Raw genomic sequence first — 13,065 nt, forward strand, 5'->3', positions numbered from 1 at the left:
CTTGGTAGGCTGGTATCCCCAGGGTGGTGCTATCCCCATGGCCGTGCTGTGCTGGGCAGGATGTCCTGTGTGGGGCCAGGGCAGCCGGTGCTGCTGACTCAGCCATGGCCTCCTGGGTTTTCTGCCCGGGGGGAACAAGAGGGGCTGCAGGCGCAGCACAACCAGGGGAGCTTCCTTCCCAGGGTGCCGCCGAGGCTCTGGCGAGTCCCCCCAGACGAGCAGCGGAACTGGCCGTCCCCATGTCCTGCCTGTCCCCTGCCTGCTCTAGCCAGGGCTGGCCCTGGTGGGCCAGGGGCCATCAAGGTGTCCCTGTGGAGGAAGTGCTGGAGTGCAAGGGTGTGCCGGGCTGGGGGAAGGAAATGGGGCTGAATCTGCGGAAGTGCTCCCCAGCCACCCGCCGGCTCTCCGGGGAGTGGGTGGGAGCACCAAGCCCGGCATTGTTTGGTGCCAGGCCCCGGTGCCGAGCCCAGGGCCGTGGGCACCCACAGATGGCTCCAGTTAGCGGGACCAAGTCGGGTGCCAGATTTCACGGTGAAGCTCCCACCACGAGGGTGATGGTACCACCGGGGACAGGCACAGTGTCTGGGCTGGCCACTCGGAATCCAGGCTGCACCCCACAGCTCGGCCTGGCCTGTGGGCAACACCGGGCACCGGCCAGGAGAAGGGCAGGGGAGGTCGGGCAGCGGCGGGCGTTGGCTGCCAAAACCCTCAGGAGAGATCACAGGGAGCCAAGAAATCCCAGCGCTGGCGGGCGCTGCCCTTCCCCTCCGGGCAGTAAACAGGCTCCCTTCGCCAGCAGCAGAAATGCCTAAAATTTTCCATCCTCCGCAATCTCACGCGCCAAAGGTTACTGGCGCTGCCGCTTGTGGGGTGGCTGGAGGGGTCACAGCTCTGCTGCTGGGAGGGCTGAAAGTCCTCAGCACAACGTAGCTTCTCACCACTGTCCCCCTGTGAGGACTTGACATCACATGCCTCAGTTTCCTTCCTCCCTTCCCCCTGGGAATACCCTGCATTTTGGGAGGGGGCAGCTGGACGTATTCAGCCTCCTCTCTCTCGTCTCGCCCCGCTGAGCATGAGATGACCTTAAGCTGTTCTCAGCTGGGCACAAGAGTGGAGAGGGGCACAGGGCAGTAGAGCTGGACAGCAGCTGGGGTGAGCCAAGCAGTCGAGGTGGCCACATGGGCAGCTGGGTGGCTGTGAATCCCTCACAGGTGCTGGATAACAGGGTGTTAGTCATATTTACTCGTGCTGAACAGGTCTGGGCAAGGTGCAAGAGGAGCTCAAATTGGGGACAGAACGACCGCGGGGCCAGGAGGGGAGGTGGGCACCTGCTTCTGCCCCAGACTGGGGGATGCAGGCACAGCCCGGCCTCACAGGCAGCAGGAGAGAGACTGGGGTGGCTCCAGTGGACATGAAGCTGGTCATGGGGCTGGCGAGCCACAGCCACCACCTTGTTTAACGTCATTAATGCCTTCACAGCCAACCAGTCCCCCTTGAGGTCACCATGATCTGTCCTTTCAGGGGCTGGGGCTCCTATAGATCAATGGGCTAAAGTCCTAGAGCCTTGTCCCCCATAAACCAAAGCGCTGGCAGGACACACCACATTGCTCACTCTCATTATAGCTTTCATCAGCGGCTTGTTTCCAATCCAGCTTGCACAGAGGAAATGATGAGAGGTGGTGGTGGCCACGGGAAAACATTTGCAGGGCTGCCGGGGGCAGGATGCAGGGCATAAAATGAGATCACGCTCACCCCATGGACAGCCTGCACTGCTCGGGGAATGGGCAGCATCCCAGCACGGGGTCACGCCAGGTTCAAGAAAGTCGTCAGACCCCAGTGATTAATGAGGCACTGATTTGGCAGGGCAGGTGACGAAGGAGCAGACAGGCAGATCCATCCCAATGCAGGGCTTGGGCAGAGAGATGGGAAGAGGCTGGCTGGAGCTGGGCTGCCTGCAACACCCTTGCTGCCTCCTGGCTCCCTGCAGACCTCCTTCCACATGCAGAAGGAAGAGGTGCCTGAGGTCCAGCCCTGAGCTGAACAAGAAAATTACATATATTTACATAAACACACTTTAGTTATATATTTAAAGAGTGTCAAGGCAATTATGAGCAGCATCATGGCCCAACAAAGCTACCAATGCCTGTCAGCACCATGTGGGAAACTGGAGCACGTGGAAGCAACCCCAACTTCGCTCCTTCACCACCAGCTCAGTCACACATGCACGAACATCACCCTCCTGGAAAAACAAGCGGCTCAAAGGTGGCAAGCAGACTGGCATGTCAAAGCCCAGCTCCCCTTGGCTCACCAACATCAAGACAGCTCTTGGACTTGCAGGGTCTACAAATAATTTTATTGAAATTTAACAAAGGTGGACAGATGCACTGGGAAGCAGAGGAAGGACCATAAATAGTGTATGTTTCCCAAACCCACAGGTCCTACCCACACACTAAAGGAGCAAGGAGCCTAGTGTTGGTGAGTACGGTTCGGCTACACATCCACATGGGAAAGCACAACGTTGCACAGAAATCGTAAAAAAGAAAAAAAAAAAGAACTGAAAGGAAAACTTCCCTTTTTTTTCTTGCTCCAACACCACAGTGGACACAGATACTATTTACAGCGACCTTCACATTTTTAAGATCACTCCAGCTGCTCCCAAGGCCCTACTGCCACAGGAGGGCTGGAGGCTGGCGGAGGGGAGGGTGCCCGGGGGGGCTGGCAGCTCGGGGGACCAGCCTGGGAAGAAGTGGGGCAGGACGCAGCTTGTTGGCAGCCTGGGAAGGGTTGCTGCCACTCCGGTGACACGGTGGGGTGGGAGAAGGAGTGTTTTTTTGGGGGAAGCATGTTTGACACCCTGGGGGAAGGGTGGGCAGCCTGCCAGGGAGGACAAAAGCATCCTCGCTAAGCCTGTCTCAGTTTCTGCCCCGCCTGGGGCTCAGGCCCTGCCTTCTCAGCCAGTTTTTGGCCGGTATCCAGGCAAGGGGCTCCTATCAGGGCAGGCAAACAGCACCAGCCCCATCCCCACTCCTTCTCTGCCTTCCCCTGTACCCGAGGTGGGTTCTGTGCAGCTGCCTGCACCCTCAGACAGCCCAGCCACAGCTTTATCTCCTCTTGCTGGAGACAGCAGCTCCTGCTCTTCTCCAGAGCCCTAGGGATGCCCTTCCCAGTGAGATCCGGACCGGGAGAAACTCAAGAGCAGGTGGTGCGAACAAGAAACACTTCAGTGGGGTACTGGGTTAAGACAAGACTCTTTCAAGAAAGCAGGAGAACAAAAGATGTCAAAAGAAGTGCCCAGCATCACAGTGTAGATGAGCTCCCCAACAGAGCTCTGCTTCCCTGCCTGGCAGCAGCCAGCACACCCACTTCGCCCTCCATGCTTTGCCTTCCGTGCTTGCTCCGGTCAATGGGAACAGCGGGTGGGGGGATATGGAGGGAAGAGGTGGTGACAGGAAGACAGCAACAGCCACGCCGCTGTTATCTCCCCGGAGCTGGGAATGTGGCCCCACGCCCGGGCAGCTCTCAGTGGGCGTGGGGATGGATACATCCAACAGAGACGCCGACAGGGCTGGCGGCCAAGTACCAGCGGCTTAAATTAAAAATCGAGGTAGCGAACGTCTGAAGTGCTTAGAAAGTAAATAAGTTCTGGGACGAAAGAGGAGGAAAGCCGAGCTGGCTGCTGCAGGGAGCAGGCTCTGACCCAGGATAAAGCTGTGCCTGCTGCCCCATGGCCGGTCCTCTGCCACCCACCCACCCCAAGGCAGCCAAGCAGGGCGGCAGTGGCTCCTAGCGCCAGGGCAGGGCAGCATGGGGCAGGCCTTTCCCCGACCCTGCAGCAGCTGGCTCGAGAGCCCGGGGTCCGTGCGCAAGGGTGAGAGGTTTTTGGTGCTGCCACAGCAACCTCAACCTTCTCAAGCAGGAGGAAAGAGGAGAAAAGAGCAGGACCTTCAGAGACTGAGCAGAAAGCCTCCCTTTAAAGTGCATCACGTTTTTCCTCCTGCTGCCAGCTGGGACGCGGGAGGAACTGTAGTTCACATCGCCAGGGAGATTTCCAAACCAGGGCAGGCACACCGACCGATTGTTTTTGGGGGACAGGGAAGGAAGAGATTATTTCCTTCCTGTTCGGCTCTGTCAAGGCCCACCCCACCGGGAGGTAAGTTCAGGACGAGAGCAGGGGGTGAGGACGGGGGTGAGGCGCCTTGCCCAGCAGCCCAGCCCCGCAGCGGGTGAGGGGCAGTGCTCGGCAGGAACCAGCTTGCTAATGGGGGAGGTGAGTCCACTGCAGAGCTGGGGACCTCGCTGCCACCAGCAGCAGCCACAGACCACAGAGATCTCCTGCAGGCAGAGGGGCTGCAGGCAGCAGTGAAGCCAAACTCCCCAGAGCCACCATAAGCAGGGAAACGTACAGGGGGAAGGGACTGAGGTTCAAGATAGCGGCATCTGATCCCCGTCCCCTTTCCCGGGGAGCGCAGCAGCCAGGTGAATGTGCTTCAAACCCGCCCTTCTCAGCCTTCATCCTCCATCAACAGACCTGCCCCAGGGAGCATCACGTAACACCCGTGTCAAGCAACACACCCCACCACTGGCCATCAAACCACAGGGCCCCAGGGGTCTCGGGGCCCTGGGCAGCGTGGTACCATGCCCTGGCTCTCCTTGGGCCGCATACCTGAGAAGCGGGGATTTCCTCTGGTGAGAAGTGCAGGCTCGCTCTCTCTTTAACAGCTCAATCACAGCAGCTCATTTGCAGTTCCAGTTACCCATCAAACATCAGCTAGAGGCTACAATAAGTATTTTAGTCTTCTGACTCAAGCGAGGATGTTTTTAAGCAGTCGCTGCACAAGGTCACCCATCTCCTGCAAGGAGCACTAGCCAGGCCCAGCCTGGTCTGCTCCGTCCTGCCTCACCTCCGGGCAAGGGGAGAGCCGCCGTCCCCGCTGCACGCCCAGAGTCCTCCTTGGGCGGGAATACGACTGGGGCTGGTGGGGCAGGGCCTCCCACCCACAAGCAGCAACGTCTGGCGCCTCACACCTCACAGATGATCACTGGGAAATCCACGTGAATGCGAGGGTGCTCTAGTTTCACAATGCCCTGAAAGAAGAGTCAGAGACATGAGCAGAGGAGACCACCAAACAACAACCCCAAGCCCTGCAAGTCCCCTCGTATGACAAAGGACAATGCGCCCCGTGAAGAACAGGAGTCCATAAAGCCACTGTGTCACCAGGTACGCCTGAACAGCAGCACGCAAAGCAACAGCACTTTGTCCTTCGAACTTGTCCCTGGAGAGCAGAGGGAAGCATGCCTGGCTGCCACACACGGCGGGACTGGAGCTCAGCAGCGCGAGAAAGGAGGGAGCTGCTCTGCCAGGCACTGCCCGTGCAGCAGCTGGTGCGTGACTGGCAGATATTTGCCGTCTGGGCTTTTCATCTGGCACCTTTCATTCACAGGATTTAAAAGAATGAAAAGAGCTCTCTGAGAGCAAGCAGCCAGGGCAGCTGGCACACAAGAAAAGCAGCTTTCTATCCAGAGGGGAGGCTGCTGAATGCATGCTCCCTCCACGCCAGCTACAGGCAGCTTTCCCATGCTCTGTCCAAGCCTTCTCCTGTTACAGCAGCTCCAAGGGGACCTGCTGGTGGGGGGGGGCTGGGGGTGGAACAGGGGCTTGGGGCTGGGCCTGTGCTCACAGAGCCAGAGAAAAACCTGGGCTAGTGAAGGGCTATTTAGTGCCCATATCTGCTCTCTCCAGCTCAGCTGAGACTTCCAACAGAGTGAGTTTCAACCGACATCTGGGAGGGCCAGGAGACAGTCCGACAGCTCAAACCTGCCCCTGTGAGAACACCAGCCTGGGGAGCAGCACTGAATCCTTCCCCGCCACAAAGGCCTGCACAGTGCTCAGAGGGGTCCCACCCTGCCGGGGGCTGCTCACCCCTCAGAGAACATCAACAACTCACCCCAGGTGCTCACTAGAGCCCTGCCTGTCTGCTTACTTAGGAAAGGCTCCTGCAGGGTCTCTCTCCAACCCTGGTTTGATCCTCCCTTTTCTTCATTTATGCCCCCAGAAACTTCCCTACACACAGGCTGTCCTTCTCCTGCACCAAGACTCTCAACTGGTGTCCCAGCCCCTGCGCAACTTCACCCCACATGCTCATTTTAAGAGAAGACTTTTGCACAGAGATGTGAAATGCACAGCTGTCAACACCAGTGTCACTATCGAGTGGCCTGGGGGCACATGTGTTCTCATGTCAGCAGGTGATGGGCATTGGCAGCTGCTCCTGAAGCCAGGGCCTGGCTCTCTGCAACAATGTGACACTGGCTGAGCAAGCACAGCACCCCACACCTTGGGGAAGGTGGTCAGTGATGGGACGCTATGGCTGTGCAGGGCTGCTTAGCACTCTGCAACCCATAACACACATCCAGCTGAGCAATCCTCCCCAGCCTAGCAGCTCTAAAGGGCTGGGACAACTCTTCTCTCTGGAAAGGGCGACTGGAGAATGTCACTAGCGCTCTCTTTCCTGCCACAGCCTCACTCAGTGACATGGGTATGAGCCAGGACAGAGACGGGTCACAGCCCTGAGGCAGAGGTTGATGGTGAGCAGAAAACCTTCGCCTTCCTGGCAAGGAGATGCCCCGAGGGAGAAGGCCCACACGCAGGAGCTCCCACAAAGCCAGGGCTTCAGCTGTCACCATGGTGCTTTGGCACTCACTTTCCCACACCCTACCTGAGGTATCAGGTTCTTGTGGATCCTCTTCAGCTTGGCGCGCTTCCTCCCATTCTTGGTAACGATTGTCTCCTCATAGAACTCGTGGGCGAGATCTCCATCCTCATCATAGTACATGGAGCTACCGGGAGGAAAGGGGAGGCAGGTAGGCCAGAGCCTGCCGACAGCAGCCGCTCCCCGGGCGGAGCGGGGCACCCCCGGCCCTCCGAGCCGGCAGGACCACCCGCTGCCGGGGGCAGCTTCCCCGCCCCCCGGAAGGCCAGGGCCCGTCCCCCCGCCCCGCCGGGGCCGCTGCTCGGGCATTCCCGGCCTGATACCGCGGCGGAGCCTCCACCCCCGCCCCCGCCCTCTCACCCGCGCCGTGTGAACACGAAGGGGGTGGCGGCGCGCGCGGCCCGCGCCCGGGCCAGGGCCTGCTGCCCGCCGGAGCCCTCGGCGCCGCCGCCGCCCGCCGCCGGGGAGGCGAAGGGCCACAGCCCCCGCGACTTGGAGCCGCTGGCGCCCATGGCAGCGGCGGGGGCGGCGGGAGCGGGGCCGGGGCGGAGGAAGCGGCCCGGAGCCGCCCCGACCGAGCGCCTCCCTGCGTGCGGCGCGGCGACACTTCCGGCGCCCGCGATGGCCCCCCACGTGACCCCGGAGGGCGGAAGTGCCTGCATCACGTGAGACCGGCGCGGGGCGTATGCTCCTCCCCGCCTGGCGGGAACCCCAACACCCGGGGTTCGAGCCCCGTCGCCGCCTAATACCATGTGCCGGGACCCACGGCCCAAAGGCACGGCGGCTCCTCGTGGCCCTTCCCACCCCATCCTGTTCCGCTCCTCGGGCCACGGACACACCACAAGCCAGACCTCGTCACCCAAATGCCTTTATTAGTGCTCAACGCCCTGCTTCCCCCAGCAACACTTGCTCCCCTGAAGACATCCACTCCCCTGGGGACACTCACACTCCCTGGGAACACTTAATTCCCCATGGGGCCACTCACTCCCTGGGCCAGCCCCATGGGGGCTGCAACAGCCCAGTGGGTCCCGGGGTGCCCCTCTCCACCCCCCTCCTCAGTGCCCCACCCGCCCGCAGGTGTGGGTCCTGGCGTGCTGGCTGCTCACTGGCGTGGGCGGCGCGGTCACCCCGGCGTGAGCGTGGCCAGCGCCTCCTGCATCTTCTGGCGGCAGCGGGCGTAACGGTGCCGCAGCTGGCGCACGTGCTCCTCCTCCTCCCGCTGCAGGATGCGCAGGAAGTTGTGCAGCTCCGGCAGCGTGAAGGCATCCCACTGCGGGCATGTGGGCTACCATCACAACAGGGACGTGGTTCCCCCCACCTCAGCCACGTCCCCTGGGGGGTGTGGGTGCCTGCCCCCTCCCCATCCCTGTACTTACATTCACCTCCCCAGTCTCGTTCTCCTTCAGGACGAAGCTCAGCACCTTCTCACTGGGACCGGCCAGCAGCCGCAGCCGCAAAGGCTGCTCCTCATCGGCCAGCTTCCGCAGGTACACTGCAACGGCAGCCACCCATCACAGGGGGACATCCCCACAGGGACACTGCCACTGCGGGGACACCACTGCCACAGGGGACACTGCTGCTAGAGGGATGCTGCCACCATGAGGATGCTGCCACTACGGGGATATCATCACCATGGGGGACACCACTGCCACAGGGGACACGCTCAAAGCCACAGGGGACACTGCCAAGGCAGATATCACAGCTGCAGGAATGCTGTCCCCATGGGGATACTGCTGCCCAGGGGAAGCTGCCACTACGGGGACACCACTGCAAGGGAGGACACTACCACTGTGGGGGACACCACCACCCTCGGGACATCACCACCATGGGGTCACCGCTGCCCAGGGGAAGCTGCCACCACAGGGACACAGCCACTGCTACGGAGACAGGGCCACCCCAGGGCACTACCTTGCTCATCCTTCTCGGACCTCTCAAAGAGGGCGAACTTGCGGGGGTTGTCGATGACGGTGAACTTGCGGAGGAGGGCGTCGATGACCTCGCTGGCGCGGGTGTGTGAGAAGATGTGCAGGTGCTTGATGGTCCCCTTGGGCAGGTAGAAGGACGTGCGGCGCTTCACCCCCTGGGTGCGCGGCCCCGACCGCCCCGCCTGCAGGGAGGGGACCCGCTTGGTGGCCGGCACTGAGACGGGGCGCACCAGCTTCAGCTGCACCTTGATGAAGCCGGTGTAGGAGCCGTCCTTGTTCTGGGAGACACCAGGGTGGGGGGGAATAGTGTGGGTGAGTGGGACCAGGGCAGGGCACTGTGATCCCCTCCAGCCCCACGCTGGCCCCATACCAGGCTCATGAAGAGGTTGCTGTTGATCTGGCTGTTGTACTCCTTGATCCGCTGCTCCACCTGCGCCTGGTCCAGCTCTGTCTTCTCCCATTCGCTGGGCTCATCCTGCACGACAGTGGCTGGGCTGAGCAGCACTGTGGCTGGGGGGGGACTGCTGTGCCCGCCCCAGCGTCCCACTGTCCCCAGCCCTCCCCAAAACACCAGCTGACGCACAGGCGGGCGGTTGCGCGGGGTTGCATCAGCCCAGCTGGCGCTTAGTGGGGCCATGCCGGGGAAGCACAGCTGAGCTCATCACAGCCCCAGCCCTGCTCCAGGGACACCAGCACTGCCACCAGCCACCTTCCCAGCCCTCATCCTCAACTCCATCCCCTGGGCCACAGGGATAGGTGAACTTGTTGCAAAGACATCTGGGGGCCGGGTGTCCCCTCCCAGCACCCCAGATCAGAGAGGAGTCCCTGAGGCAGAGTGCCGGCAGCTGCCAGCCTGGCACCAGGGCGGTGCGGCAGGCTGGGTGCCCGTGGGGACGCCCCAGGATTCAGGGTAGGACGGCAGGTCCAGGCTGGGGGTGCAGCCTGCCCATGCCACTGGAACCGCACTTCAAAGTGCCAGCCCTGCACAGTGGGGACCCAGGCGTCCTGGCTCGGTGTCCCCGCTGCCAGCACACACTAATGAGTATTTACACGGTGCTGCGGAGCTGCGCGTGTTCCCACAGTGCCGTGGGGCTGGGAAGCACCCGGCCCCAACAGCCACCTCATGGCATGCAGGCTCTGCCAGATGCTGCTGGGGTTCCCACAGCTGTGAGGCTGCCCGAAGAGCGCTCACCCCGGCACCACCAAAGCACTGTCCACCCCCTCTGGAGCAGCTGCAGCCCCGGGAAGCCGTTGGGCTGCTATGCCGGGTGCCAAAGCCCTGCTCACCCCACTGTGCCTCGTTCACCCCACAGCACCATGTCCAACTGGACAGGGCCACCCTGCCCCACAGGATGGCCACACTTGCACTTGCCCCACAGCAGTGCCATCCCCATCTCCAAGACAGGACTGCCCACGCCTCATAGTTTGCCCACGACGGGATGACAGCTGGCTCCACACCAAGCTCACCCTCGCTGCCCCCCAGCACCCTGCCCCGGGGGGGGGTGCACTCCCCGGTGACGTCATCCCGTCCCCCATGAGGTCACGGCTGGCGGCCGGGGAACCGACCTGGCGGCGCCGCGGGCGGCGGCCGAGGGAGGTGCGGGCGGTGTAGAAGAGCTCGGGCTCGGAGTCGGAGTCCTCCTGGCTGCAGTAGCCGCTGCTGGCCGTGCTGCCCCCCGTGCCCCCCGCGCCGCCCCGCCGCAGCGCCAGTGCCGCGCCGCAGCGCCCGGCCCCGCCGCCCCCCGCCCCGGGCACGGACGCGGCGGCGGCGGCGGCCACAGCCCGACCCGCCCGCCCCGCGGCCCCGCGGGCACACGGGCACACCCGGCCCCGCGCCAGCCCGGCCGGCCCGCGGGCTGGGGCCCGGCTCAGTCCGCTCCCGGCTCGGCTCAGCCCGCTCCCGGCCCCGCTCCCGGCTCGGCTCAACCCGGTCCTTGGCCCGGCTCGGCTTTGCCCGGTGTCGGTCCCTATCTTGGCTCGGCTCAGCACAGTCCCAGTCCTTGTCCCGGCTCAGCTCCGCCCGGTCCCTATCGCGGTCCCGGTCCTTGTTCCGGCTCGGCTCAGCCCGGTCCCTATCGCGGTCCTGTCCCGGCTCGGCTCGGCTCAGCTCAGCCCGGTCCCTATCGCAGCCCTGTCCCGGCTCGGCTCAGCCCGGTGCCGATCGCGGTGCTGTCGCGGTCTCGGCTCAGCGCGGTCCCCGTCCCGGCCCCGCCCCGGCCGTGGGGCTGACGCGGGCCGGGGGCGGCGCGGCGTGGTCCCGCTTCCGGCGGTGATTTCATTCGCGCCCGACGCCGCCCGCCCAGACCCGCCTGTGCCCCGGCCCGACTCAGCATGGCTTGGAATGGCACGGAACGGCACAGCCCGGCGTGGCACAGCAGACGCAGCACAGGCTACCCTAGCACCGCTCGGCACGGCACGGCGTGGCAAAGCAGAGCATCACCCAGCCCAGCTCAACACAGCCCAGCATAGCACAGCATGGCTTAGTGCAGTCTGTCATGGCACATCCTGACACAGCACTGCCCAGCAAGGCTTGGCACAGCCCAGCACGGCATAGCTTGGCACAGCATGGCGTGGTACAGCCAGCCGTGACACAACATGGCCTTACACAGCACAGTGTGGCACAGCCCGGCATGGCCACCCCCCAACCCAGGCAGACCCCGCATCGGCCGACCCCCACCCCCACTCTCCCTCGCAGACACAGGCCAGGCCCTACCACGTTGGTGTCCTTCTCCAGTGCCTGCTCCGTGCCATCGTTCTCGTCGCCGCTGCCCGGGGGGCCGCTGCAGTCCAGCCGCACCAGGGCCCGGCACCGATAGTGGCAGGTGAAGCTACAGTCTGGGGACGGGAACAGGATGGGGGTCAGCAGGGCCACCCATCCCTTGGCACCCCAAATCAGGCTGGTGGTATTTCAGAGTGCTCCATGCTGGGTTCCCTCTGGGGCCATATAACCACTGGGGCCTGGCTCCAGGTGCCAGGATTGGTGGCTGTGCCAGGGAGGATACCGGCGCCTGCTGGGGCAAGGGCTGGTGTGTGGTGCCAGCACCGGTGCCCTTGCCTGCACCACCACTGGTACTGGTACCTGAGTGCCTGGGATGCCACCATGCCTGGTGCCAGCTGCCTGCCCACGCTGTGCTATGCCAAGTGGCTGGCCAGTACCATGGTGCCCATGCTCCCTGCCTGGGCTGGGCAGTGGTGGTGGAATGACCAGTATCGGGGTGTCCAGTGGAGGTGCCTGGTATGGAGATGCCCAGTGCCCAGTGAGGCTGCCCAGTACCGGGGTGCCTGGTGTCTGGTGGGGGTAATCAGTACTGAGATGCCCATGCCCAGTGTGGGTGTCCAGTACTGAGATGCTCAGTGCCTGCTGTGAGCGCCTGGTGCCAGGATGCCCATGCCCAATGCCAGGATGCTTGTGCCCAGTGCAGATGACTGGCTCTGGGATGTCCAGCGCACCATGTGTGCCCAGTACCCAGTAGAGGGAGCCCAGTGTTGGGATGCCCAGTACCCAGTGTGTGTGCCCGGTACTGGGATGCCTGGTGATGGTAACTGGTACCAAGATGCCTGTGCCCAATGCAGGTGCCCAGTACCAGGATGCCCGCTGCTCTATAAGGGTGCCTAGTACCAGGACAGCTGGTGCATGGTTGGGGTGCCCACTATCAGGATGCCCGGTGCTTGTTGGGGGTGCCCAGTAAGGGGATGCCAATGCCTGGTGGGGGTGGTTGGTGCCGGGACATCCTATGCCTCATGGCAGGATGCCTGGTGTGGGTGCTTGGTGGCGGGAGGCCCGTGCCCGGTGGCAGGATGTCTGGTGGGGGTGTTCGGTACTGGGATGGCCGGTGGCGGCTCCCAATGCCGGGACACTGTGTGTGCCTCGTCGCACAGTGCCCGGTGGCGAGACGCCCATTGCCCGGTGGGGGTGCCCGGTGTGGGGAGGCCCGGGGCGCGGCGCAGTACTCACGGCGGCACTGGAGGCTCTTCCTGCCGCCGCCCCAGACGAAGTCCCCGCAGAGGTCGCACCAGGTGTGGAGCCCGCGGCGTCGCGGCTCGAAGCGGTGCCCGGCGCCCGGTGCCGCCGTCAGCCGCGGGTCGGGGTGCGCCCCGGAGCCGGGGCCGAGCCGGCGGGCCGGGCTGATGCGCAAGGCGTTGGTCCGCTCCAGGCGGCCCCGGCCCAGCCGCGGCTCCGGCTGCAGCTCCCGCAGCTCGATGAGCTCCATGGCCCGGCGGCCGCGGGCGCTGCGCGGCGGCGGGGCGGGGGCCGGCACCGGGGATGGGGCCGGGGCGGGGACCGGGAGGGGCCGCCCCGTCCGGACACCGCGGGGGAAACTGAGGCAGAAGCGGGGGCGAGCCGCGCAGCGCCCCGGGGTCCCGACCACTGCCCCCGGTCCCGGCAAGCCCGGTGGGGCGGGCTAGAGGCGGGGATGAGGCTCCCGGAGCCG

At 63.9% G+C, this 13,065-nt stretch overlaps 2 protein-coding genes across 4 annotated transcripts; both read right to left on the minus strand.

Moving 5' to 3' along the window:
- Window positions 1-2,331: 2,331 nt before the first annotated feature.
- TUSC2 (tumor suppressor 2, mitochondrial calcium regulator) lies at window positions 2,332-7,347 on the minus strand. Its single transcript, XM_065075188.1, has 3 exons — window positions 7,068-7,347; window positions 6,714-6,834; window positions 2,332-5,085 (listed from the first exon to the last, which is right to left on the minus strand). Exons 1-3 carry the CDS (start codon window positions 7,217-7,219, stop codon window positions 5,020-5,022), a joined length of 339 nt encoding a protein of 112 aa, XP_064931260.1. The 5' UTR covers window positions 7,220-7,347; the 3' UTR covers window positions 2,332-5,019.
- Window positions 7,348-7,559: 212 nt separating this feature from the next.
- On the minus strand, window positions 7,560-12,894 carry RASSF1 (Ras association domain family member 1). Of its 3 annotated transcripts, none has more exons than XM_065075184.1 (6): window positions 12,588-12,894; window positions 11,349-11,467; window positions 9,003-9,107; window positions 8,616-8,910; window positions 8,084-8,199; window positions 7,560-7,977 (listed from the first exon to the last, which is right to left on the minus strand). In XM_065075184.1, the coding sequence occupies exons 1-6, from the start codon at window positions 12,841-12,843 to the stop codon at window positions 7,831-7,833; spliced, it is 1,038 nt and encodes a 345-aa protein (XP_064931256.1). In that variant the 5' UTR covers window positions 12,844-12,894; the 3' UTR covers window positions 7,560-7,830. The 3 variants fall into 3 exon arrangements, with proteins under 3 accessions (XP_064931256.1, XP_064931257.1, XP_064931258.1); XM_065075185.1 differs by having other exon boundaries at window positions 11,346-11,467; window positions 12,588-12,892; XM_065075186.1 differs by lacking the exons at window positions 11,349-11,467; window positions 12,588-12,894 and adding an exon at window positions 10,199-10,290.
- Between the last annotated feature and the right edge of the window lie 171 nt (window positions 12,895-13,065).

The sequence above is a fragment of the Columba livia genome, chromosome 10 (genome assembly GCF_036013475.1).
Source record: "Columba livia isolate bColLiv1 breed racing homer chromosome 10, bColLiv1.pat.W.v2, whole genome shotgun sequence".
Lineage (NCBI taxonomy): Eukaryota > Metazoa > Chordata > Aves > Columbiformes > Columbidae > Columba > Columba livia.